Here is a 25,847-nt window from a genome sequence, read left to right on the forward strand (position 1 = left end):
TTGTGCATGGATATCCTGGGATATAAGGTAGCCCAGGACATTATTTCTGAGACATAGAGTTACTCTGGGACTTCTGAGAGTGGGAAGTATGGCATGATAGGTCTCATGGAAAACTGAAATCATGCCTAAATTCTCTTAGTTCACAAGGCATTTTACTTTACAGAGGGAGAGAATGTGAATAGGCCCATATACCACCATTCAAAATGGAGTGCCAAAATTGGAATTCTATGCCACACTAACTCACAGGAGGTCAGCCTCCTTTGTGCCCAGGCTGCACAGAAGTTCAAACATAAGTAGCCCAGGATAAACAGGCTGATTTCACTCAAATCCAACACAAGCCATAGCAATCAGAGCAGTTTGCCTAAAGAAGGACATCATAAGCATACTGGGTATGCAGCCTTTCACAGACTCTTGGCTGAAACAGAAGAGAAACTAAAAATTTAATTATTTAAAATTTCTTTTCATGTTTAAACTAAATGCACCTTGACTCTAAAAACTACATGGACCCTTTTGGAAACTTGTATAGTTTATATTCTTTGTCTGCTTGGCAATATGAAAATCCTTGAAGATCTGAAATTATTATGTATTCTATTCTGTAATCAATTGCAATGTTTTGGATTACCGGCTTTTAATTCCATCTTGATAATAGTTACATCTTAGATTTTTCTAACACATCATTAGGTTCATTAGGCCACTTTAAACAAGTACTAGTTTCATAAGTCATGAATAATCTTTTGAAACCTAAAATATTAACTAAAAATGTCCTAAGTTTTATTTAGTTCATTCTGTAAGTATGGACTGATTTTGTTTGGAGAAGCAGGTTGGCAAAATGGAGTAAGACTTAGATCAGGGATCCGGGGCCAGGACATGGTAGGACTTTTCCTACCCAACCATGAAAAGTTGGGCAAATTATTTAACCTCTCAGGTTGTTTCTTATTCTATAAAATGTGGAAGATACATCACTATGTTTCTTCCTATTTTCTTTATTATATACCCTTCATCTCTATTAATAAGTAAAAATAGCCATTTTTGGTTTTAGCATTTAATGTCTTCTTCTTCAGTTTAACTTAATTACAAGGGCCTAATCACCTTATTTACAAAATAAGCTAAATTGTACGTACCATAAATTTTTGTCTTAAGAAGCCTATAACATTGTATATGGATTTCTGGCATTGCAGGAAATGTGATAGGGAGCCCCTTGAACACCTTTCTGACTAAAATGGGGAGTTATTGAAGGAGAGGAATTGGAATTAGGAGTCATAGTAGAACTGGGGCAAGTTATGGAAGGCTTTGAATAACGGATTTAGGAGTTTGAGGTTCATCTTACAGGCAGTAGGGAGTCATTTTATAATGGAATGACTTCGTGAAAGTTGCATCTTAGAAAGCGAATCTGACAATTATGGGGAACAGGATATAATGGGAAGGAATGAAGCCAATGTACCAGCTTAGAGTCTTCTGAATTTTTTGGAATATGGATAAGGAGGGTCTAGTCTATCATGTTGACAGTGGGAAAGGAAGAATTTAGAAGGAATTAAAAGACTGTGGGAAAGAAAGCACAACAGGACCTGTTCCTAACAGATATGATAGATGAGGTAGAGAAGAATACAAGATGTCTCCAAAATTTTAAGTTGAGGAGACTGGAAGAAAGTCATTAACTGGAATAGAGAGGTTTGGAAATGTTGCTTTTGGAGGGAGGATCTTGAGCATTGGTTTAGGCAATTTGAATGGCAAGTGATGGTGAGAAATGTTCAGTGGAAATGGTAGCTGGACTGTCTTCTAATTAGGGAAGAACCAAAGCTGTGAGGATGGACAAAATGGTGAAACAATGAGGTAGATAATTGCTATCTGGTTTAGCAGAAAAATTATAGATGAAAGCTTTGAATAATTTTGGTCCAGGTTTGGTCCAGAAGAAGATAACAGTTTATTATCATATGATCTTGTATCTGCATTCTCAGTGTATTATTCTAGCCTTGGAAAAATTGAAGGAAGTAATCAATAAAATCCTCGGTATTTAGTTTCACAATGAATACTTTTGAAAAATGAGAAAGATAGATACCTGTTCGGAAAGAGTCATGGGTGAGATATTTGTGGGAATCTGACTCACTTTAAATCTGAGTCATTTTTAAATGGTTTGTATAACAAAATACAGAATTCAGCAGTAGGTAAGTGCCTTAAAGAATGGATTTAAATTCTAAAAGCCTATGTACATTTTAAAGATTTGTGAACAAGGACATAATTGAACTGCATATTTAATACTTGACTCAGGCAAAAACTCCAGAAAGCCACATGTTAAAACAAAACCAGAATTATAAGAGAAAAATGTGTCTGTATTTAAATGAAAATGAGGTTAATAAATCAATCATGTAGTATTATCATTAAAATATGTGTAACATACAAATAGGAGTCAAGCACATAGGAAAACACAAGATAACTCTGCTGTGGTGAGACACATAGTTTAAATATTTAATGCAAATCACTTGGTTAACTTAAGTGAATTACTAGAATTTGGCAAAGATCCAGTGAATGGCAACTAAGATGACCAAATATATTTTAAATAGACTGTACAATAAAGAGCTAAAGAAAAATTATTTAATCCATAAGAGAAAAGGCTAAAGACAAACTGTAATGTTCCTCCTCCTGAATTTAGAGTATTTACTCCCAATTTCAGAGAGAAGAACCATCTTTTTTTTTTTAACACAGAATCTAAAGAATAGCCTCAGTTGCTGCTGCAGCTTTTGTGAGGTCAAGGTCTAGTGACATATATTGGCTACTAAAATGAAGTGATTGCTAGGCCTCATCTGACCAATTTGTGAAGGATCAATTAACATGGAAACGGCAATCACAAAATACAGGCGTACCTTGGAGATATTGCCGGTTCAGTTCCAGACCACCACAACAAAGCAAATATCAGAATAAAGTGAGTCAAATATATATTTTGGTTTCTCAGTGTGTATAAAAGTTGTATTTACACTAAACTGTAGTCTGCTAAGTGCGATAGAATTATGTCTAAAAAAACAGTGTTCATACCATAATTAAAAAACACTTTTTTGCTAAAAAATGCTACCCATCATCTGAGCTTTCGGGAAGTCGTAATCACTGAAAATAGATCATGATAACAAATATCATATTCATGAAAAAGTGTGAAATATTGCAAGAATTACCAAAATGTGACACAAAGACACGAGTGAGCAAATGCTGTTGGAAAAATGACGCTGATAGACTTGCTTGGCATAGGGCTACCACAAACCTTCAATTAGTATGCAAAACACATAATATCTGTGAAGAGCAATAAAACGAAGCATGGCTGTACTGCGGTGGAGGGATGGAGAAAGCTTTTCAAAATATGATTTAGCTGTAATTAGAGCAGTCTCTTGTTTGCTGATCACAATAAGTACTCCTCATATACTAGTTTGCTATCTTGCCAATATGAACTCTCACTACAGACAATCCCCAATTTAAGATGGTTCAATTTACAATTTTTCAACTTTACAATGATGTGAAAGTGATACACATTCAGTAGAAACTGTACTTGAATTTTGAATTTGTTTCTTTTCCTGCTTTAGCGACATGCAGTAGGAGACTTCTTGTGATGCTGGGCAGCAGCTGCAAGCCACAGCTCCCAGGCAGCCAGTCTATTATGAGGGTAAAAAACCGAGACACTTAGAGCTATTTTGTACCCTTACAACCATTCTTTCAGTACAGCATTTCAATACATTATTCAGTAAATTTTCACTTCAGTGTCGTATTCAATGAACTACGTGAGATAGTCAACTTTTTATTATGAAATAGGCTTTGAGTTAGATGATTTTGCCCCACTGTAGGCTAATCGAGGTATTCTGAGCAAGTTTAAGGTAGGCTAGGCTAAGGTATTATGTTTGTAGGTTAGGTGTATAAAATGGATTTTCAATTGATGATGGGTTTATTGGAATGTAACCCATCACAGGTGGAGGAAGATATGTATTTAAATGGAAAATAGAAAATGTACCTTTAGAAATCTTTAATTCCTCTTGGGAAACCGGTGTAGTGCAGTAGTCTTACTATTTAGTCAACACTAAAAAAAGCATAGCATATAAATTATGAGTTGTATAGATGTTATACAAGAGAATCACCAGAATGTAACTCCAATCAGTAATGACAGATAGGTTTTCCCTTTTTAGTTCTGGTCCATTGTAAGTGACTTCCAGAGGCTCTTTGTTGAGAAGGATACTGAAGCAGAGTTTGCACTCAGTAGGAAAGAGTTAATGATTGATTTCCACCTGCCATGGAAACCTCCAGTGACCTTCACCTTTCTAAATTCAGCGGCCATTTCTCAGGCTTCATTTTACTTAACCTATTAGCAGCAGTTGCCACAGTTCATCACTGTGAAGGCAATCAAAACCCTGCAGACCTAAGAGGATATTTTGCCCCTCCCCTAACTACCTGGAAAAGTCTAAACTTGGGGTCTTTCCCAGAATTTGAGTTAGTCAAAGATATAAATTTCACCTGAATGACTTATCTGTATGGCAGGGCAAACATCTGATTAGTAAACAACTTTCTTACTGCCTTGTAAATTGCTCTCCTCCTCTTTGACGCTCTACGCCGCATCCCATTCCTCAGCTCAGGATGGTATATGTACCTCATTTTACCTTTCTGTCTTTGAACCTCTCATGTACATGGGGCTCCTGTAGAGGCAAAATTAAATGCAATTCTCTCCTGTTCATCTGTTTATGTCAATTTAATTCTTAGGCCATTCAGAAGAACCTTTGAAGAGTAGAGGAAAATTTTCCTTCCTTCCTTTAGCCACTGTACTGTCTCATTTGCTGATTCCTCTCTCCTTCCCTTCCCTTTTAGAGTTGGAGTGCTCTGAGACCCAGTCACTGTATCACTTCTTTATCTAAACTTGCTCCCCAGAGCAGCAAGTTTCAATAGGAAAATAATGTGAGCCACAAATGCAAACCACATATGTAGTTTGGAATTTTCTAGTAGGTACATTAACAAAAAAAGTAAAAAGAGACTGGCGAAATTCATATATATATTATTTAACCCAGTATACCTCAAATAGTATTTCAACATATAATCAGTATAAACTATATTTTTATATTAACATGAGGTATTAAATTTTTATTTTATTTTTCTTTCAGGAAACATTTTATTGTTGTTGCTCTAAGTTTAAGAATTTTCACTGAGAGGGGTGCCTGGGTGGCACAGCGGTTAAGCGCCTGCCTTCGGCTCGGGGCGTGATCCCAGTGTTATGGGATCGAGCCCCACATCAGGCTCCTCCGCTGGAAGCCTGCTTCTTCCTCTCCCACTCCCCCTGCTTGTGTTCTCTCTATCGCTTGCTGTCTCTATCTCTGTCAAATAAATAAATAAAATCTTTAAAAAAAAAGAATTTTCACTGAGAAAAAATCAGCACTTTCAGAAAATCTCTCACATAACCCTGCTTGGCTTCGGAATCTTGGTTTTTGTAGAAACATCAACATATTTCTCTTCAGTACAGTCATTCCATCCGTGACTGATGGATCAATCTTTTTTTTTTTATTAAAGATTTTATTTATTTATTTGACAGAGATAGAGACAGCCAGCGAGAGAGGGAACACAAGCAGGGGGAGTGGGAACACAAGCAGGGGGAGTGGGAGAGGAAGAAGCAGGCTCATAGCGGAGGAGCCTGACGTGGGGCTCGATCCCGCAACGCTGGGATCACGCCCTGAGCTGAAGGCAGACGCTTAACCGCTGTGCCACCCAGGCGTCCCTGATGGATCAATCTTAACCTCCGATTTCTGTACTTGGCTTTGACTTATGAAGCTCTCCAGGACTGTTTTTAATTCAGAAAGAGTGACTTTGTCTAAAGGAGATGCAGTAGTAACTATGCAAGGCACTTTCTTTACAGTGGACACTCACCATTAATATTAATGAGATATTTTAAGTTCTTTTGTCTTAATTCTAAGTCTTTGAAAACCACTGTTACACTTATTGCATACCTCAATTCAGACCAGCTGTATTTCACATGCTCAATAACCACATGTGGCTAAATGGCTGCTGTATTGGACAAGCAAGGCCCTAGATGATCTTATCCAAGCCCTTAACTTAAAATACCATCTATACGCTATTCTCAAATTTATATTTCTTGCTTGGACATGTCTCCTGAACGCCAGACTCAGAGGGTCTATGTGACATCAATTCTTGGATACCTAATATGTGCCTCTAACTTATGTCCAAAATTGAACTCTTGGTCTCCTCCAAATTTGCTCTTCCCCATCTCAGTTACTGGCAACTCCACCAACTGCTCAGGCCAAAAACATAGGACTCAACCTTGACTCTTCTCTGTCTCAGACTTTGCATACAACATACAACTACTGTGGCATAATTAGTTTCATGTGCAAGATATATACAGACTCTGATTCACTACCACTACCATGGTCCAAACTCCTGTTATCTCTTGTCTGGGTTATTGCAATAGCATCCAGACTGATCCCCCACAGCCTATCCTATTAGCAGCAGATATCCTTAACAACATAAGCCAGATCATGTCATTCATCTGCTCAGCATTCTCCAATGGCTCCCTGTCTCACTGAGAGTAAAAGCCAAAGTCTTCTAATGACCTTCAAAACTCTGTAGGATCTGGCCTCCTATTACTTCTCTGACTTCATCTCCTACTATTCTTCCTCACTGTACTCTAGCCACCTTTATGTCCTGCTTTTTCTTTAACATGACAGTCGTATTCTGGCTTCAGGGCCTTTAGACTTGCTATACCCTTGCTTATTCACGTGGCTCATTCTCTCATCTCTTTCAAGTCTTTGCTCAAATATCTTTTCAGGGAATGAATGAGTGAATGAATGACACGAATAGGTGCCATAAGGAGGCATCAGAGCACAAGTGCCACACGCCCTTCTAACAGAAGTCAACACACATTTAACTTTCAATATTTATTGAGCATCTATTATATATAAAACAGGTGTCTATAATTGGTCCGTCTTGGTGAAGGGAAAGGTTGAAATAATCTTGTTGCTTTAGAAGGTTTTTGAACATTTTTAGCACATACGGAACAAACAGCTGACTTTCTTAGTCATTGAGAAAACAGTATCTATTAACAAACAAATATCTTGTCAGATAACTTAGGGCCTCTTCCTTTTGGCAATCAGGATCTAGAAACACAATCCCTTAATTCAGACAGTATTTAAATCACTGCAATATTAAGAACGCCTGATAGTAGTCCTACTTTGACTCTTAGCTTGGTGGGTGACTAAATAAATCACTTCTTTTACTGGTTTAATTCTTTTATTCCTATGATAAAATGTCTAATCTCATCTATTGCCAAATTCAGGTTAAGACAACAGGTCAGTATATACTTGGGTGTTACAACTGGCACAAATATGTATGCATTGTGGACTTTGAGAATAAAAAGTCTTTTTTAAAATCTAAGAATTTATAAATCTGAGCTATTTAAGCCTAGTCTTAGGTAGTGGTAGACTTTAGATTTTTAGTCTTTTCATTTTTCAACCGTATTTTCACTAGCACCACTCTGTGATTGAACTCATAGCTTATTTTAGTTCACACCTGCTAGTTTGAGTCCAGCCTAGCTCAAAACAGAGAAACATGATCAGCCTGAGTAATCAACCTGAGACATTAACATGTGTAGCTCACGCAGAAATGGATTTGAGAGTAAGAGGGTGAGGAGAAAAAACGAAGTATTGAGGGAAGAGATGAAAATTACTAAAATGACTCAATTCAATCTAACAAGTGTTTATGGGGTGCAAAACACTATGCTAGTCATTTTAGTAATGCCAACATAAGCAAGACAGTCTCTGCCATCAAGGAATCTAGAGTATGAGATGAACAAAGAAGTGGTGCATAAAGTACTAAAATATCATGCAGAGTACATAAAGGAGCTACGAGGAGAGGAAAAAAACTACCATTAGTAATTAAGGATATTTTACGATGTCAGAGGCAGTCACATATATTGACTCACATATCTTAACAGCCCTTCCAAAACTTCCAGGTAAGCTGAGGGAGGATAGGTAACTTGTTCTAGGTCATTCAAGCTAGAAAGTGTATACTGGTTTTTGTCCCCAACCCAGGTTCCAAAGCCTTCGCTCCTTTCAGGACAGCTTTGCTAAGAAGGAGATCCAAGGAGCAGTGGAAGGGGAGGAGTAAATTATGACTGGATACTCCTAACTGCTGTGGAGGGAACAAAGAGACCAGAAAAGCTATTTGGGGCGGCGTGAGAGGTGGGCCTTGAAGGATGAAACAGAGATTGGGAGGACCGGTGTGGGGAAATGGGAGGGACTTTGCGCTAAAGAAGTAATGAGAGCTGCTGGCTGATTTTCCAATTTTTCGACTGGAGTAGTCGATCTAGGTTGGAAAACTAACGTCCAGTGGGTCTTTTCCTCTCAGCCCCACCCCAGTCTTTTCCTTTGGGCTTTTCATCGGTCGCCAACTTCGCCATTGGGTATATATTATTTTTGTAACTTGAAAAATCTCAAAATGTTTTAAAAGTGACCACTGAGTAAGGGACGCACAGTGGGCGGAATCCTGCCGGCGCCCCTGGCACACCCCCTCTCTCCCAGCTCCTCAGCCAGGCCGCCACCTGGGGAGCGTTCGTCCCCGAGGAAGGGCGCTCACCCTCGCGGGTTTTTCGCATGTGGGAGTGGGGGGTCGACCAGGGGTCGGGCGGGGGTAGCCCGGGCAAAGGCTCGCGAGTCCAGCGGAGGGGGGGTGGCGGCGCGCGGGGCGGGCCGCGGGCGCACCTGCCCGGCGCGGCGGGGCTCGGCGGCTGCGCGGACCGACGTGCCCCCCTCCTCCCGCCTTGCCGTGTGTTTACGTGGAGACGAAGATGGCGGCGGCGGTGACGGCGTTCCCTGTGCGGCTGAGGACAGTCAGCCAGTGAGCGCGGAGACTGGTTCCACGCTGGGCGGGGGGAGCGCCAGGCCCGGCCCTGCTCCCTAGGCGGCGGACCTTGCGGTCCCACCTCTGTCGGAATCGACCTCTCCTTTTTACCGCCGACCCTCTCCCTTTCTTCCCCCAGCTTTCCCTGCAGAGGCCATGGAGGACGAGGAGAGACAGAAGAAACTGGAGGCCGGCAAAGCGAAGGTAAGAGAGCCGGAGGCTCTTGGGCCCTCTGTGGGAGGTGGTGGCTGGAAAGGGGTGGGAGAGGGCCTGGCAAGGGGAGACCGCAGCGGCCTCGGTTCGCTGCCCGGGAGGGAGGTGCTGCAGGACCTGAATTTTCCCCTTGCCCTTTTCTCTCCTTTTTCCAGTTGAAAAAGCCTGGTGTTACTAGCTAGCAGATGATACTTCCGTGATGATTGGGTGGTGTGGCTTCGTTCTTGTGAATGCTTAAATAAAACCCTTCCTTTACTGTATAGCTATAAGCTGGTATTTATTGCCTCTAAATCTCCAGCCTTTCACTGTTTAGGGAGTTCCATGGGTAGTGCAGGCATTGTGCTTTTTCAGGGTGGGGATTTAGGGCTTTTCTTTATTTGGTGGGGGATTTGTACGCCGTTCATCAGCTTAGCTTTCTTTGGTGGCACGCTGACACTCTTGGGTATGTGATTGGCCTGTGACACTCTTGGGTATGTGATTGGGTATGTGCCTTAGCGGTGGCTTGAGTGTGCCACAAGTGCCAGCTGTGAAGTTCGCGTTAGGGGTGTTTTTAGAAGCANCTCTTGGGTATGTGATTGGGTATGTGCCTTAGCGGTGGCTTGAGTGTGCCACAAGTGCCAGCTGTGAAGTTCGCGTTAGGGGTGTTTTTAGAAGCATAGCTTTATATGTTTGTGTTTGGAGGTCTTTGTCATAGCATGCGCTTTTGTATTGTGTGGAATGTTAGTGCAGTCTGTGAATGGAACTGCGGGGGACGAAAGGTACCATATTCTAAGCAACCTATAGAATTCCTGCTTCAAATAAATGAATTGTTATATATGTCTCAGAGGGTCCCTATTTTATGTCTGCGTGAAAGAAAAAACCTGTAAAGCTAACAGTACAAGACTATAAACAGGTATTACACGCTGGGCTTCGTGAGAAATTTGATATAGACAAGGTATAGATTAAATAGCATATTTCTTTTAAAAATTACATATTCGAGCATTATCTTCTCAAGGGCCCCCTTCCTCCGTTATGACGACGTTACCTTTTATAGATTATATTCTGTTTTATTAGAGATAATTGTTAGCAATCATACTTGGATCACAATTAAATTATAATATAGTTAACTGTTTTTCTTTCTTGCTCTCCTTTCCTCCCTCCAAATAAAACAAATAAAGGAGGCGGGCTCCATGATTTCAGTAATCACTGAAGGGCCATACTGCAGAGATGCCCTAGTAGATATTCAACACAAGTTTCTTAGATGAGTGTGCATATAAACTAGCTTCATATTTCTGAAATACACTTGGCTTTCCCCTAAGTTCCTTCTATCTAAGAGCAGAGCTTGAGTGCTTTTATGTTACCTGGCAGGTTATTACTTTAAAATCTGTAAATAGTGGAAAAGGGGGATCAAGACATCTTCAGAAGCCCAGAGTTGTTTACGTTTCTGCAACCTGAGGGTCTGAGCAAGCTCTGAATCCAAGAAGGTGGAGTTAAAGTATATGCCTTGTTTGGAAAGCATTGATGTTCTAGTTAGACATTTTGTTTCTTAATTTAGAGTTTGTATTGCCGGCCCCCAGAAGTATCTTTCCTAAAGATAATGCATGAAGCAGTCCTACAAAATATTCTTTACTATGGACAATACATATCATAACAGAGGATTTATTTAAATTGATTTGGCCAAAAAAAATCTAGTTTCTTTGTGTGTATGTGTGCTTTTGTCCTTCAAAACTCTGCCTATGGGGTGACAATCTTTTTCTTTTAGTACTCACTTTTATTCTTCAGAGGGGAGGGAGGTGGGGGAATGGGATAGGCCGGTGAAGGGTATTAAGGAGGGCACATATTGCATGGTGCACTGGGTGTTATACGCAAATAATGAATCATGGAACATTGCATCAAAAACTGGGGATGTACTATATGGTGACTAATATAACAAAATAAAAATAATTAAAAAAAAAAGACATACATGACACTCAAAAAAACTTCACTTTTATTGTAGAAGATTATCATCTTCTAGAGTTGAGCCCAGTTTTTCTAGTCAGAAATAAATCTGTCAGATTTATAAGGCAAGATATGTTTGCTGGAACATTAGCTGTACAATCGAAAAACACCGGAACAACATTCAAAGAGTATTAGAATAATTATTTTCTAAACCATATCGTGTAAATGCAATGGAATATTATGCAGCCATTAAGATTATGAAGACCAATAGGAATATGGGACATAGAATGAAAACAGCATCATCAAAATTAGTGTATACATTATTCCATTTATTTAAACTTGTGTGCTTTTGGATTAAGACTTAAAAATTTTGTATTGTAAAGTCATTCAGCAAACGTTTAGTGAACTGTCTTATACCAACAGTTGGAAATTTAGAGGTGGTATCAATCTCTGTTCTCAAGTTGCTCACAGTCTGGTGGGAGGGACAGACACTGGATAATAAGTACAATGAGAGAGGAGGTACAGTAGGATTTGGGGTGAATTTTTTCATTTGTAAAAGTGCATATGCTGCTACCTTGTTTTTGAGACTACAAAGAAGGCTCTTGATATTAATGTAGCCAATCGTGGTGCGTACCACATAGTAGGTACTCAATGAATACTTGCTTAATGAATGAATGAGCGGAATGACTATGAGTCGTTTATAGATACTACTTTACTAGAATATTGTAATTTAATAGCAGTAATCTAGAATTCTCTTAATTGGAAGTTTGTTATTGCTGGCATCAGAAATCGCTTAAACTGATCATTTCCAAAACTTATTTAGAAACTTGGCTTTCTGAATGTCTTATTTGTTGATTGAACTTAAATATTGTATTTGATAATCTGGTTTTATGAACCATAACTTTTTAATTTTTTTCTTGGTGTTTGGTAAGCTGATCATTGAAAAATTTACTTTCTGTATCTAGATTTTATAAATGATTTTTTAAAGGGCTTGTATGCAGTATGCTTTATAAAATAGCAACCAAAACCTGCAATGATAGAATAAATTCTGGTATATGTAGCCATTAAAATAATGCTATAAACACTTTTCGAGTTAGGAAAATGTCCACAAATAATAAAAATGTTACTATATAAAGTATATGTACATTCTCATATATGAAGGCACCTGAAAAAAATGCACTGAGATGTAAATGATGGCTATCTCTGGATGGTGGGTTATTGGCAATTTATTTTTCTTTACATTATTAGTATTTTCCAAATTCTCTACTGTATTTCTTTTAGGATTAGTAAAAATGTTTAAAAATCATTTTTAAATACAATAAAAGCTTATCAAATACAGTATGATGAGTTCTTCATCATACTATATGGTTATTAGAATAAAAGAATGAGGCACAGAAAAGGTAGGTTTCCTAAGGGCCCTCACTTTGGTGTAGTCTTGCAACTGTAATTCTTATTCCAGTGTTGCTTGTATTGCATAGTTGGGGGAGCCTGTTTTATTAAACTTGCATAGACTTCCTTTTTGTTTCATAGTTCTTTTCTCCTTGCTGTCTGTTTTCATTGCTGTGGTCATACTCGTCTTACCTTGCTCCATCTCATCTGCCTCTTTCCCTAATTTGCTGTTTGAGATTTGCTGTGACTAGAAAACCCAGTGAGTTTGATAGAATGGTTTATAAAATCAGAGCTGATGGAGTCCAGTGAGTGAGCTTTATGATAGTTCAGTTTTTCTACTTGTTGGTTTTTTGGTTGCTGTTGAGTCCTCACCTACTTCCTTGTGTTAATGTGGCAAGAAGCCTGACCCATGAAGATGTGAGACATTACTGCATTATTAAGTAAATATTTTCAGAGCTGGGCTAAACCCATTTACAAGGTGCTGATGGGGATTGCACTACATAGGCTGTCTTTGTGTTAAACTACTTTAAATGACTTCATTTTTTTCCAAGTGAAATTATTTACACTGTTATATAAAGAAAGTATTGTAATATTAATGAGCAAAATTAGTCAGTTGGGTATTTAGTATTACTAACGAATGTTACTGCTATAAATTCACATTGGATATACTTAACATTCTATTCATGTAGCAGAATCAGTAAAACCAAAGTTTTGCAGCAGCTATTTAGTGTTGTATATAATTGGCATAATTTGTTCAATAATTATTAAAAATTTTACTTATTGCATTCATAAGTAGTAATTATATGATACTTATTTGTTTAATGAGCATTTTCAGTTTGAAAAGTAGGCCAGTTGTATACAAAAAAGGACAGGGTTCTATGCAAGCTGTGTGTTAGGTTATTGATAGCTGGGCTTTTCAATTACTGTTTACACTCTAATAGAGTTACTTATGGTGCAAAATTGTTCTTTGCATATTTCAGATACACCGCTCCACCCCTAAGAAAGTTGCTCTTCATCCTTGTTTCTTTAAAACTTTCTAGTTGTTTTTTGTTTGTTTTTGAGTAAGTTCTACATGGGGCTTGAACTCACAACCCCAAGATCAAGAGTTGCATGCTCTTCCACTGAGCCAGCCAGACACCCCAAAAGTTTCTGGTTTTTTTATTCTTATATGTGACATAGCTTACTTAGCTTCAGAGTGGATGCAGCAGTTTGATACCTTCATCATCATTTTTTTCCATCATTTATTCTAACAGTTGTGCATCGTGACTTAAAAACTAATTCATGATCTTCAGGCTTTGTTGAAAAACAAAACAAGACATGGTTTTTAGATTATGAGCCTTAAGAGGGATAATACGGAGGAAGGTGTAAGCAGAAGAGTCTTTTTAAAGTGTATAGTGAAGAAAGGTTTTTAAAACAAATCCAAGAAATGGCAGGAAGTAGGTGAAAGAGCCATAAGATCCAATGAAGAGAGAGCAAAGAGGTCTGTGATGTCCCATCATTGAAACTGAAAGTCGAATGAGCACATGGAACAGAGGAAGCGAAAAAGATAGGATATATCCAAGTGACTAGAGTATGACAAGATTGGGCAGGAATTATTTTTAAACAAAAACACCTCTTTATATATAAAGTGTGTAGGAAGAGCTAAACTATGACTGTAAAATTTCTATTATAGGCTACTAATTATTGAAATGTAAGTAAATTTCTAATATGGAACTAGAAAAATTTCTCGTGGTAAATTGTTAAGCATTAAACGATAAGGAACATTATTTAAATTTCTTTATGATTCCACTAAAATTGAAATTAGTCAACTTATTTCATTGGTTAGCATCTCTTTAAAAGCTTTAATTTGGAAAAACTTCAGAATTTTAAAAAGTTTGTTTATGGAGGTTGTTTTGTATCTGGGGTATATATGTGTGAGAATTTATAATATAGCTATTTGGCATACTAGAAAAGACACTAGGACTTTGGAGACATTTATTTGCTTATTTGTTCAGCTGACATTTTTGAACGCCTACAGCTGCAACTATGGACTTTTACTTAGCAAGCATTTATTTAAATTATCACAATTCTGTGCTTTATTGTCTATGGGAATAATCCTATTGAAGGACATGAATCTCAGCAGGTGTTTTGGAGAATAAATGAGATAGTGATTGAGAACTTTCTAAGTTCTGGTGCTAGATACAAAGAAGCTATGATTTTTTAAAAATTGAGATGAAATTCACCTAACAAAAATTAATCATCTAAAAACGAACAATTCAGTGGCATTTAGTAAATACAGTTTGCAGTCACCAATTCCATCTAGTTCCAAAACATTTTTATCCCAGAATAAAACCCTGTACATTAAGCAGATACTCTTTATTCCCTCCTTCCCCCAGTCCCCAGCTACCACCGGTCTGCTTTCTGTTTCTATGACTGTACCTATTCCAGATATTTCTTATAAATAAATAAATCCTATAATATTTGACCCTTACTGTGTGGCTTTTTTCCTCTGTGCATCCATACCTCATTCCCTTTTATGGCTGAATTATATTCCATTGTATGTAGCATTTACTACACTTTGTTTATTCCTCCATTGATAGGCATTTGAGTTGTTTCCACTGTTTGGCTATCATTGAATAGTGCTGCCATGAACATTCACATATAAGTATTTGAATATCTGTTTTCATTTCTCTTGAGTATATACCTAGGAGTGGAATTGCTGGATCATAAGGTAATTCTGTATTTTTTGGGGAACTGCCAAACTGGTTTTCCACTGCATCTGTACCATTTTACATGTCCACCAGCAGTGTATGAAGGTTCCAGTTTCTCCATATACTCACCAATACTTGTTTTCTGTTTTTTTATTATAGCTGTTCTAGTGGGTGGAAAGTGGTATCTCCTTGTGTTTTGATTTGTGATTTCCTAATGACTAAGGATGTTGAGCATTTTTCATGTACTTTTTGGCCATTTGTCTCTCTGCTTTGGAGAAATGTCTATTCAAGTCTCTTGCTCATTTTTTAATTGGGTTGTTGCCCATTGTTTAATTAGTTATTGTATGCATTTTTTCTATATACAGGAGAGAGAGTGAGAATACATGTATGTGCTCAGGCAGACAGGAGAGTGGGATAGGCAGAACATACATCTCAGTAGGATTGTCTTCATCTTATTTATTTATTTTTTTTAATACTTCTGGGCTCTTTCAAAGTTTAATCTGTTGCTTTGAATAATAGGTTCTAGGTGAATTGATTAGAGCATGATATACTGAAGTTTGATTTCTGTGTGGGCCATTGAGTCATTTCATTCCATGGCCGTCTGTTTTACAAGTGATGCAGTTGGTCCAAGGGGCACCTGTTGGGTTTTTGGCTTGATCTTAACAAGTGCATGCAGTTGGTCTAAGGGGCACCTGTTGGGTTTTTGGCTCGATCATTACCAATCCATTTTTACTGTGGGAACAAAATAACCTAGTCCTGCTGAGTAAAAAAAAAAAAAAGAAAAGAAAAAAAAAGGCCTGACGTTTTCATATGTGAACATAGTATTTCACTAGTATAACATATTTTTGTTGTCACTTTGACTTCCCTTTTACTTCTGGTGTTTTTGTGGTAGTAGTCACCAAAATATTCTTAGGATACTTAATGCTCATCTTGTATGCTGCATAGATTTTTGGTTGATATGAACCAAATGGATTTAACACTATTCATTGTTCCAGAAGTAGTTTTGCCTAGGTTATTCATTTAAATCTATAGATTCTTTTGTATCATGAAAAACTCCATCATCCTCTGTTCATGAACAGTGTAGTGTCTAAGTTGCCATCAGGGTTATAATTGTTACTGTGGTATACTGTTCACTTAGATTTTTATGTGGTCTAAACGATTTTCTGTAAGTCTTTTTTCTTCCCCCTTTAAGGGATCATTTCTTAAGGCCCCCAAAGGTATTATCTTGACTTGTAAAAACTACACTAAACTTTACTATTCAAAATCCTGACCTATAAAGATTTGAATTTTTAAATTGTATTGATTGAGTAGGTTCTCTGATTTACAGATCTCTGAAAAACAACGTGTAAGATCACTTTCTTGCTCTCCCTTTTTTTTTTCTTCTCTTGATACTGAACACACTACAAAATTCCCTGTTTACTAAGAATCATTTATTGTGGGCTCTGTGATTAAGCTGTATTTGTTCCTCAGGAGTTTCACTTTTATTCAAGTTGATATTGTCTTATTGTTTCCCCAGGGAAGATAGATAGGGTTAGGGACCAATTATAACTAAAATTACTTGTTCTGTATTTATCAAAAATCATATTTAATGTATAAAAGTATATGAGGGTGATCCAGGGGATTGCAATATACTTAGGGCAATGATCCCAGTTAATTACCACACCATTTATGGTCTGCTGACTGTGTATGTATATGTTGATTTCGTAAGTCAAATAAGTACGTACTCTAAAGGGAAAGGTAATAGAAAATGTTTAAAAACTGCATTAGCAAGAAAAAAAAACTGCATTAGCAAATATCTGCTGGAATTTTATATATGAAATAATGGGTTTTGGCTAAAAGTTATAGAAACTATTTTCTATTCATAGACAACTTAAAAATATTGGAAATATTTTTATGTAAAATCTTTTACATTGATCAAGTTAGCATTTAAATTTTGATTTGCATAAATTCCTTTTGTAATGAAAATACATGTCTGAACATTTTTACTCAGTGACTTGCGGTTAATAAGAAAACTCTCACTTTTCCACTTCAGCCAATAGCAATTTTTATAATAGAGTTTGAAAAGAAGAGAATTTGGGATATATATGTATATGTGTGTATTTTTTTTTTTAGTTGAGAAGAGTATATATTTTAAAATTCAAAGGGTAAAATCCAATGTAAGTAATTTTAATAGGCCTCAGGTATTTTATTTATTTATTTGAGAGAGAGAGAGTGCGAGCAGAGCAAGTGAGAGAGAACATGAGTGTTGGGGGAGGAGCTGAGGGAGCAGAGAAGCAGCCTCCCCGCTGACCAGGAAGCCTGTGCAGGGCTCCGTCCAGTAGGAGGACTCTGGAATCATGACCTGAGCCAAAGGCAGACACTTAACCCAGAGTCATCCAGGCGCCCCAGTAGGCCTCAGGGTTTTAATCTGAAGACAGAAAAGTCTGTATGTAGTCTTTTTTTCTCTTTGGGATTTGAATCGAAGCTTTCTTAATGTTCTAGAGTTCTTTTCTATCTCATATGCCATCATATTTCAGAGGCATAGTAGTTTATACCTATTCAGAAAGCATCTCAGTTGAAAACTAAAATCCTTTGAAGTATTTTGCCATTATTTTCCTAGATCCTCCAAGCTTATAATGCATTCCCATTCATTTTTTTTTTAATTCAAAAATCTGTCTCATACTTAGCCTTTTTCTTCGTGTTCTAACACCATTCCCTACTCAGTAAAACCAGGCCCACTTTACCTCACATCCTATTTGGTTTCCCTGGCATTCTCCTTAACCTTTCAGATCCAACCAGTCACCACATTCTGCTAATTTTACCTTCTAAATATTTCTTGATTTATCACCACTTCTTTTCCTACCTCATTATTGCTCACTTGAACAATGGGCATTTTAACAGTGGAAGAAAGAATAGGAATTCTGTGTAATAGTTAGTAGCCACTAGTTATAGAGCACTTTCTAATGCTAGACATTATGCTAAGGGTTATATTTATTACCTCATTTAATCCTTATAATTGTTCCAAGAGCTGTGGATACTGTTGCTATCCCTATTTTATAGGTGGGAAAACTGGAGAGGTTAAGTAATTTGCACAATGTCATAGTGGCAGAGCAAGGATTTAAACCAGTCTGTCTGACCAAAGAGATTGTCTTCTTAACTTCAATCCTACACAGGCTCTTAAATCTTTGATCAGTGTTTAGGAGGTAGGATTGAGAGGCCTTGGTAATTGGTTGTAAAGGGTAAGGAGGATGCTATGGTCTGAATGCTTGTGCTTACCCAAAATTCATATGTTGAGATCCTAACCTCCAAGGTGATAGTATTATGAGGTGGGGCTTTTGGGAGGTGATTAGGTCATGAGGGCGGAGCCCTCATGAATGTGATTAGTTCCCTTATAAAAAAGGTCTCTTGCCTCTTCTGTCATGTGAGAATAGCAAAGAGATGACCATCTATGAACTAGAAAGTGGGCTCTAACCATATCCTAAATCTTCTGTCCCCTAATCTTAGACTTTAACTTCCAGAAGTAGGACTTTAGCCTCCAGAACTGTGAGAAATAAATTTCTTTATATACCACTCATTCTATAATATTTTGTGATAGCAAACAGGATAAGGCAAGAGATGACTCTAATTTTCTGACTTGAGCAACTGAAAGGAGGTAGGTGCTAGTCTCTGAGATAAGGAAGATGAACATATTTGGGGGAAGAGAAGAGTTTGAGTGAAATGGGTATCTGAGATAGGAAATGTGGGCATATTTGGAGGGAAACAGATATTTGAGTAAGATGAAGATGAATTTTATTTTGGATATGTTGAGTTGGAGGTGCTTATAGGGCATTCTAGAGGAATGGTCCAGTGTAAAATTGAATATGTGTCTGGAGCTGAAGACAAGCCCATGCTAGAGATAAATATTTGGTTTAAAAATACTAGTGACACTCTGGGAGTGACCAGTTCACTCAGGAAGAAGACTAATGCAGACTGAGAGTTGAATACTGTGGAAGCACCCATGTTTAAAAGGGTGAAGTATCTGCAAAGGACTCTGAGACACAAACTATTCACAAAGCTAGGAGACAGTGATGCCTGTGAAATTGAGGGAAGACAGAGTTTTAAGTAAGGAGGAGTACCACTGGTCAAAAATAAGAAATCAAGTATGGTGGAGACTTGAAAAGTGACCATTAGCTTTAGCAGCAGTTGGTCAGAAAGGGAAATGTAGATTCCAGATTGGGGAATGAATGGGAATCAGAAAAAGGTGGTATATGCTACCTAATTTTTCAAAGTTGTTGTGAAAAGCAATATAATTATAGTGGTTATGAACTTAGACTAGACCAGACCATCTGGGATCAAATCATGGCTCTGCCATTTTTAGTTTTATGACTTTAGGCAAGTTACTTAACCTCTCCGTGCCCCTGTTCCCCATCTGGAAGATGAGAAAAATAATAGTACCTGCCTTGGGGTTATTATGAGAATTCAGCTAATACTTATAAAACACTTAGAATATTGTCAGACTATGAAAAGTGTTCAAGAAGTATCCTCCTTCTCATGCTGGAGCATAGAGGATCAAGCTACATAGCAGAAAAATTAGATTGGAGAAATAGGCGGGGATCAGATAATGAGAAGCCATATGTATTTTCTAAAGTAGTGGATTTTATCCTAAAAGTAGCAGAAAACTGTTAAAAGAATATAGATTTGATATGTTTAACCTTTGAAGAGGTTATTCCTTTCCAAAAAATATATCCCATAGTCAGGTAGGTATGCTGCCACCAGGTGGCAGTTCTGTTATTGCTATATAGATGAAGCAGTTAAACCGTTTTTTAAAAAAATTATAAAATATTGATTTGATTAATATAGCTAAATGTAAATACGAATATCCTAATTCTAGTAGGGCTCTTTTCTTTTCTTTTTAAAAGATTTTATTTATTTGTCATAGAGAGAGAGATGGAGAAAGCATAAGCAGGGGAGGCAGCAGGCAGAGGGAGAAGCAGACTCCCCACTGAGCAGGGAGCCTGGTGCAGGACTCGATCCTAGGACCCCGGGTTCATGACCTGAGCCGAAGGCAGATGTTCAACTGACTGAGCCATGCAGGTGCCCCTGGACTTACTTTTTTTTTTTTTTTTTTAAAGATTTTTTTTTTTGAGAGAGAGAGTGGGGGGAGAGGGACATAGAGAGAGAATCTTCAAGCAGATTGCACGCTGAATACAGAGCCTGATGTGGGGGCTCAAGACCCCATGAGATTGTGACCTGAGCCAAAACCAAGAGTCAGATGCTTATCCAACTGAGCCACCCAGGCACCTAAGACTCACTATTTCTTAAAAGATCCACAATATGTAGTGAAGTTACCGATCCAGTAACATCATCACTATGTGTGATTCTGTAACACTGAGTGATTGTACATCATGAACTTTCATATGTCAGCTACTTTCCTTGGTGTGCAGCTGAAAAAGTAGGGATGATATATGTCAGCAGGAAAACAGCAGAGAAAAGTATTTGAGTCTGCAACATGACTAGTAGGTTTATCATGTAAATTGTACTTTATGGTTGATTTTAGGGATATTTATAGATTTATATGATTATCGTATCATATGTTGTTTTTAGAATCCTTCATGTAAGATGCATCTCCCCTCTGTTATCTTCCTGGACATCTTTCTTGCCTTCTTGTTCCCTAATTCCAGGAGACGAATTGAATTGACTCACTTCTTTTCTCAAGCTAGAGAGGCAGGAGAGACCTGGGTGTCATGGATAGTAATTTCCTCAGGAGGAAGTTCTGCGTATTTTAGAAATACCTCAGTTACAAAAGAATAAATATAAAATGTATAGGTAATGGGTCCCTGGGTGGCTCAGTCAATTAAGTGTCCAATTCTTGGTTTCAGCTCAGGTCTTGATCTCAGGGTCGTGAGTTCAAGCCCCATACCCAGTGTGGAGCCTACTTGAAAAAAAAAAAAGTATAGGTAAGATAAATGGTAAAAACAAAAACTACCTTTATTCTATTTATTACTCAGCTTAAATATGCATATTCAACATTCAAGTACATTCGAAAATCTAATCCCAGTCCCTTACACCTCAGATGACTGCAATTCTGAATTTTATCATTGCTTTGCTTTTCTGTATCACATATATATACATAAACAGTTTGTTGGTTTTCCTGTTTTTGAACTTAATGGTAACATATTGCAAGCAGTCTTTAGTGATTTGCTTTATGTTCAATATTATATAGAGAGTGTTCACTCCTGCATAGTATTCCATTATTGGAATTTGCCCCAGTACCAATGAGCATTTGGATTGTTTCCAGTTTTTTTGTTATTACCAACATTGCTTCTGTGTTAGCTTTGTCCATCTTCTGATGCACAGCATGTGCCAAGAGCTTAGATGTGTGCAGAGATTGTGATCCCAAGGTCTATCAGTTCTTGGGGAGTAGTGACTCTGTGAGGGAATGAAGTAGGAAGAGAAAATGGAGCCAAAAACAAACTGATATTTGTGTGTTTATTATATACCTCATTACATCACGTAAGTGGTCGCTGACAGATGTCCTTTAGAGCTGTTCATGGACACTGGATACCTGACAGGATGGACCTTTGAACTGACCAGATGTAGCAGTTCTTCCATTATTAAATTTAGCAGTTCTTCCATTATTAAATTGAGAATTCTTAGAAAAAGAAGATACGTGTATCAGAAGGAGTAATAGTCTCTATAACCTGTGGCTTATAAATGAAACCTCAAGTGATAAACTGCCATGTATTTATGTTGCTGAGAGAGAGAGTATCTGTTACAGATATACCTTGGCTTAAGGATTCTCCTTTATAAGAGATGTACACTGCTTTTATTTATTTATTTTTAATTAGATTAAGCTTCATCATATGGAGAGACTAGATAAGATTGGGACAAAGTGCTATTATTCTCACTCCTTATTATTAATAACTGAGGTGACAGTGAAATGAAACAGAGGTAAATGGCATTTGAATAGCGAAGATGTAATGACCTGCCAGTGTTGGCAGTTATGCTTCTGAGGTTTGGTAACCGTGTCTGGAGAGGCTGATGAAAGTGGCTAGGTCCTAGGACAGCATATTCCTGGGGCTCTGTCTTCTCTCTGTTTTTTGGGATGAGATTTGTGGTAGATGTGTAGTTGTATTATGTCCTTTAAAAAAAATGGTGATATTAACTTATAAGTCCAACACAATTTTATTAGCGAATATTCTTTACAGATCTGTGGGGGAGGGAGGCAGTGAAGATTTTTCAGAGAAGAAAACAATCACCCATAGTTTCTACCCACAAGTAATCACTCTTAGTTTGTTGATTCTTTGTTTCTGTGTTTATTTTTAAACTTAGCTTGAATCATACTCTGCAATTTTGGCTTCTTTTCCCCTGACTTTATGTTGAGAGCATTTTCTCACATTAATTTTTTTTGAAAACATCATTTTTGACAGTTACATAAGTTGCATTGTAGGTTATGCAATAATGTAATCATAGACCTGATATGTCATCTTTTAAAAATTTTTTAAAATTTATTTTAAATAATCTCTACACCCAGTGTGGGGCTCGAACTCACAACCCCATGATCATGAGTTACATGCTCTTCTGAGTGAGCCAGACAGGCCACCCATCTTTTTTTTTTTTTTAAAGAAACTATGCAGATGTTCTGAAGTTCTGAGGAATAATGCTTAAAATTATTGTTTAGTAGTGCCTCTTTTTATAAAAAATAAATTATCTTTTTTTATTCAACAAATATTCGTTGAGAACCATGTGCAGGCACTCTTCTAGACTCATAGTATTATGTAGGCTTTGATTTTGATTAAAAATCCATTCCTTCCTGGAGCTTACCATCTAGTTTTTTGTTCTGAAATAACTTCATATAATCAGTATCATGAGCCTAAAACAGTATTTTAATAATTTTATGTACTTAGAAGAGATTTGTTTTAAACACTGTAATCATTCTACTTTTTATTCCATATCTATGATCTTTTTTCATTTGGAGTCATTTAGTAATAGATACTGTTTGTTGTTTTCCAAGCAATGGTTTTTGTTTGTGTTTATTTTTTTTTTAAGAGGGAGGCAGGGAGGGACAGAGGGAGAGAGGGAATCCCAAGCAGGCCGCTCACCCAGTGCAGAGCCCAACACCGGGCTCAGTCCCACAACCCTGATCATGACCTGAGCTAAAACCGAGAGCCAGACACTTAATCAGCTGAGCCACCCAGCCACCCCTCAAGAAACTGTTTTTTAAAAAAACTCTTAAAATGTAAACTTCTGGCTTTTGCTCCTTTATAATGGAGAGTAGGAAGAGGAGACAGAATAGGGAAAAATTGAAAATAATTCTTCAAGAGAGCCCTTAAAACTGGAAGAAATCTTTATTTTTTATAAAAATATATTTGTTTGAGAGAGAAAGTGTTCACCCACGCATGCTAGCAGGGTAGGGGCAGAGAGAGAGAGAGGGAGAGAGAATCTTGAGCTGACTCCCCATTGAGCGTGGAGCCTAATGCTCGATTTCACGACCCTGAGATCATGATCTGAACTGAAATCAACAGTTGGACACTTGCCCCAAAACTGGAAGAAATCTTAAAAAGTCTTTCTAATCTACCTCTTCATTATACAGTTGAAGAAATCGGGTTCTGCTGAGGTCACGTGGCTTGTCCAGTGTCACAAAGCTACTTATTAGACTCTCTTTAGACATAATGATTCAGTACTCTATTATGTATAATCCATGTTCTTTTTGAAATACTATTTTTTTCAACAAATATTTGTGTCTACTATCTGCCATATAATGAAATATGTTAAAATATGCAAAATTAAGATGATTCCTTAGCGTGCAAAATCTGTTTTCTTCTTAAACATGAAGGTGTTCCAAAACTAATAAAAAATCTACATTGAATGAGATTATAGGATATAAGTAAGACTGATGGCTCAGTAACATAAAGTTCTGAGGTCTTTTCCATATCTGATATTTTGGGGGCTATTTGGCATTGTTTTCCAACAGTTTGTGATACTGTTGGAAAATATGCTTCAGAGCAAAGTGTTGCTTTTGTCTTCTTTGCTTTTCAGTTGCCCTACATACAAATTGTCTTTGGGTCAACTGTTGTAATCTTCTTTTTGTTTCCATAGTTAGGCCCCTGGAGTTTTGTTGTAATAGTTTGTATGACATTCTTGTGCAGCATTCATTAAGGAATATTAAAAAGGCTTAAAGCAGGCGCTGACAAGTACAGATAGTCACCATAATTAGAATTAATTAGGATTTCTTAAATTTTCTACAGTAAAAACATAGAAAATGGCTCAACTTACAGCTGTTTTTGGAAACTGGAGAGACTAGATAACATTTTAAATATTTTACAATGTTCTCTTTTGGGGGGGGGTGTTGTGGTGGGTGTGTTTTCCCCCAGTTTTATCAAAAAAGTACTTGTTGGTTTTGTGATTTCATATATTCTTGCCTTTGAACTTAGTGTTCTAAGATTTGAAGTATAATGGCAAATGAGGGAAAAAAAGGAACTCAATGCATGGAACATAAATTGGTATAATGGAAAACACACTGAATTTGGAGTCAGGTATTCTTGTTCTATTCTGCCACTTAACCGATTATGATCTAGGCAAGTAACTCACATTTGTCTTCAAATCTCAGCTTCCATATTCTTTTTTCCAGTAGGGTATTTCCTGATTTCTCCCAACGTCCCCAAGCAAATTAAATCTTTCCATTGTAGGCTTTCTTTAGTACCTATACTTTATCTTCAAAGCATTTTTTATCTCTTGAAAGGATATATTTCTGTGTTTATCTATATTTGTTTAATTTGTTTTTCCACCTGGATTACAGTTCATAGGAGTATGGTGCTGTCTGTTTGATTCATTACTACCTGTGCTGCCTTTTAAGCACAGTGCTGGATACATGATAGGCAGTCAATAAATATTTTTTTAAATAAATAAACTACTTAATACTTGTTATATGCCAAGTTATTATGCTCACAGATATAAAACTCAACCACCACATCTCTTATAGAAAGCTGCCTTTGAAAGTCATCAGAGAGGGAGAAAAACCATGAGACTCTTAACTCTAGGAAACAAACTAAGGGTTGTGGAGGGGGATGGCATAAGTGGGTGATGGGCATTAAGGAGGGCACGAGATGTGATGAGCACTGGGTGTCATACACAACTGATGAATTATTGAATTCTACATCTGAAACTAATGATGTACTATATTAAAAAAATTTATTAAAAAAAAAGCCACCTTTGAGAAAATCAGGATACAGGAGGCTCCCATACCACCTCCTTAAAGATATATAGGAGTACTTTTGATTATGAAATTGTACAGTAATTTTTATTTGCTTCCCACAACTCAATGATGTAATTAACAGGCTGGCCTTGACTAAAAGATCCTACTAGTAGGACCATATATTTTGATTCATGTCTAGCACAGTCCCTGGAACACAGTTAACACTCAGTGAACACTTGATAAACAGGTTATAATTAGTAGTTTTTTTGAAGTGCCATTATAAAAACTTGGCATGTTTTTATATAGCATTTTTAAGTTCCTTGTTTTATTGAGAATAATTGCTTATAAAGTTATAAATATTGAACTTGAGGAATAAATTATCAGTCATTTTTGTTTAGTCGGTTATTCATGTTCTGGTCAGAGTAAGATACTTGCTTGAGATTTGAATCAGTTTTGAAAGACAAGTGTATGTGGACATGGTATCTTTCCAGTAAATCTTGCAACTATTTCTGTGCCTACATATGTTAACATTTTTATAATTGGCTTCCAAATGACAAACACAGATGGGCATACTCTGAATTTTCACCATGTTTTAGAATAAATGTTTTCCCAGTAATTTAAAG

At 37.3% G+C, this 25,847-nt stretch overlaps 1 protein-coding gene across 4 annotated transcripts in view; it reads left to right on the plus strand.

Annotated features, from left to right (window-relative positions):
* AKAP9 (A-kinase anchoring protein 9) overlaps positions 1 to 25,847 on the plus strand; it is a 188,307-nt gene that overhangs the window by 35,491 nt on the left and 126,969 nt on the right. For 2 of the 4 annotated variants that reach the window (XM_034667627.1, XM_034667622.1), the window contains exon 1: positions 8,782 to 9,066. In XM_034667627.1, coding sequence (XP_034523518.1) covers positions 9,019 to 9,066 — 48 coding nt within the window. In that variant the 5' untranslated portion in view covers positions 8,782 to 9,018. Of the gene's footprint in view, positions 1 to 8,781; positions 9,067 to 25,847 lie in introns of those variants that run through there. The other 2 variants (XM_034667618.1, XM_034667617.1) reach the window with 2 other exon arrangements.

The sequence above is a fragment of the Ailuropoda melanoleuca genome, chromosome 1, assembly GCF_002007445.2.
Source record: "Ailuropoda melanoleuca isolate Jingjing chromosome 1, ASM200744v2, whole genome shotgun sequence".
In the NCBI taxonomy this organism is placed as follows: domain Eukaryota; kingdom Metazoa; phylum Chordata; class Mammalia; order Carnivora; family Ursidae; genus Ailuropoda; species Ailuropoda melanoleuca.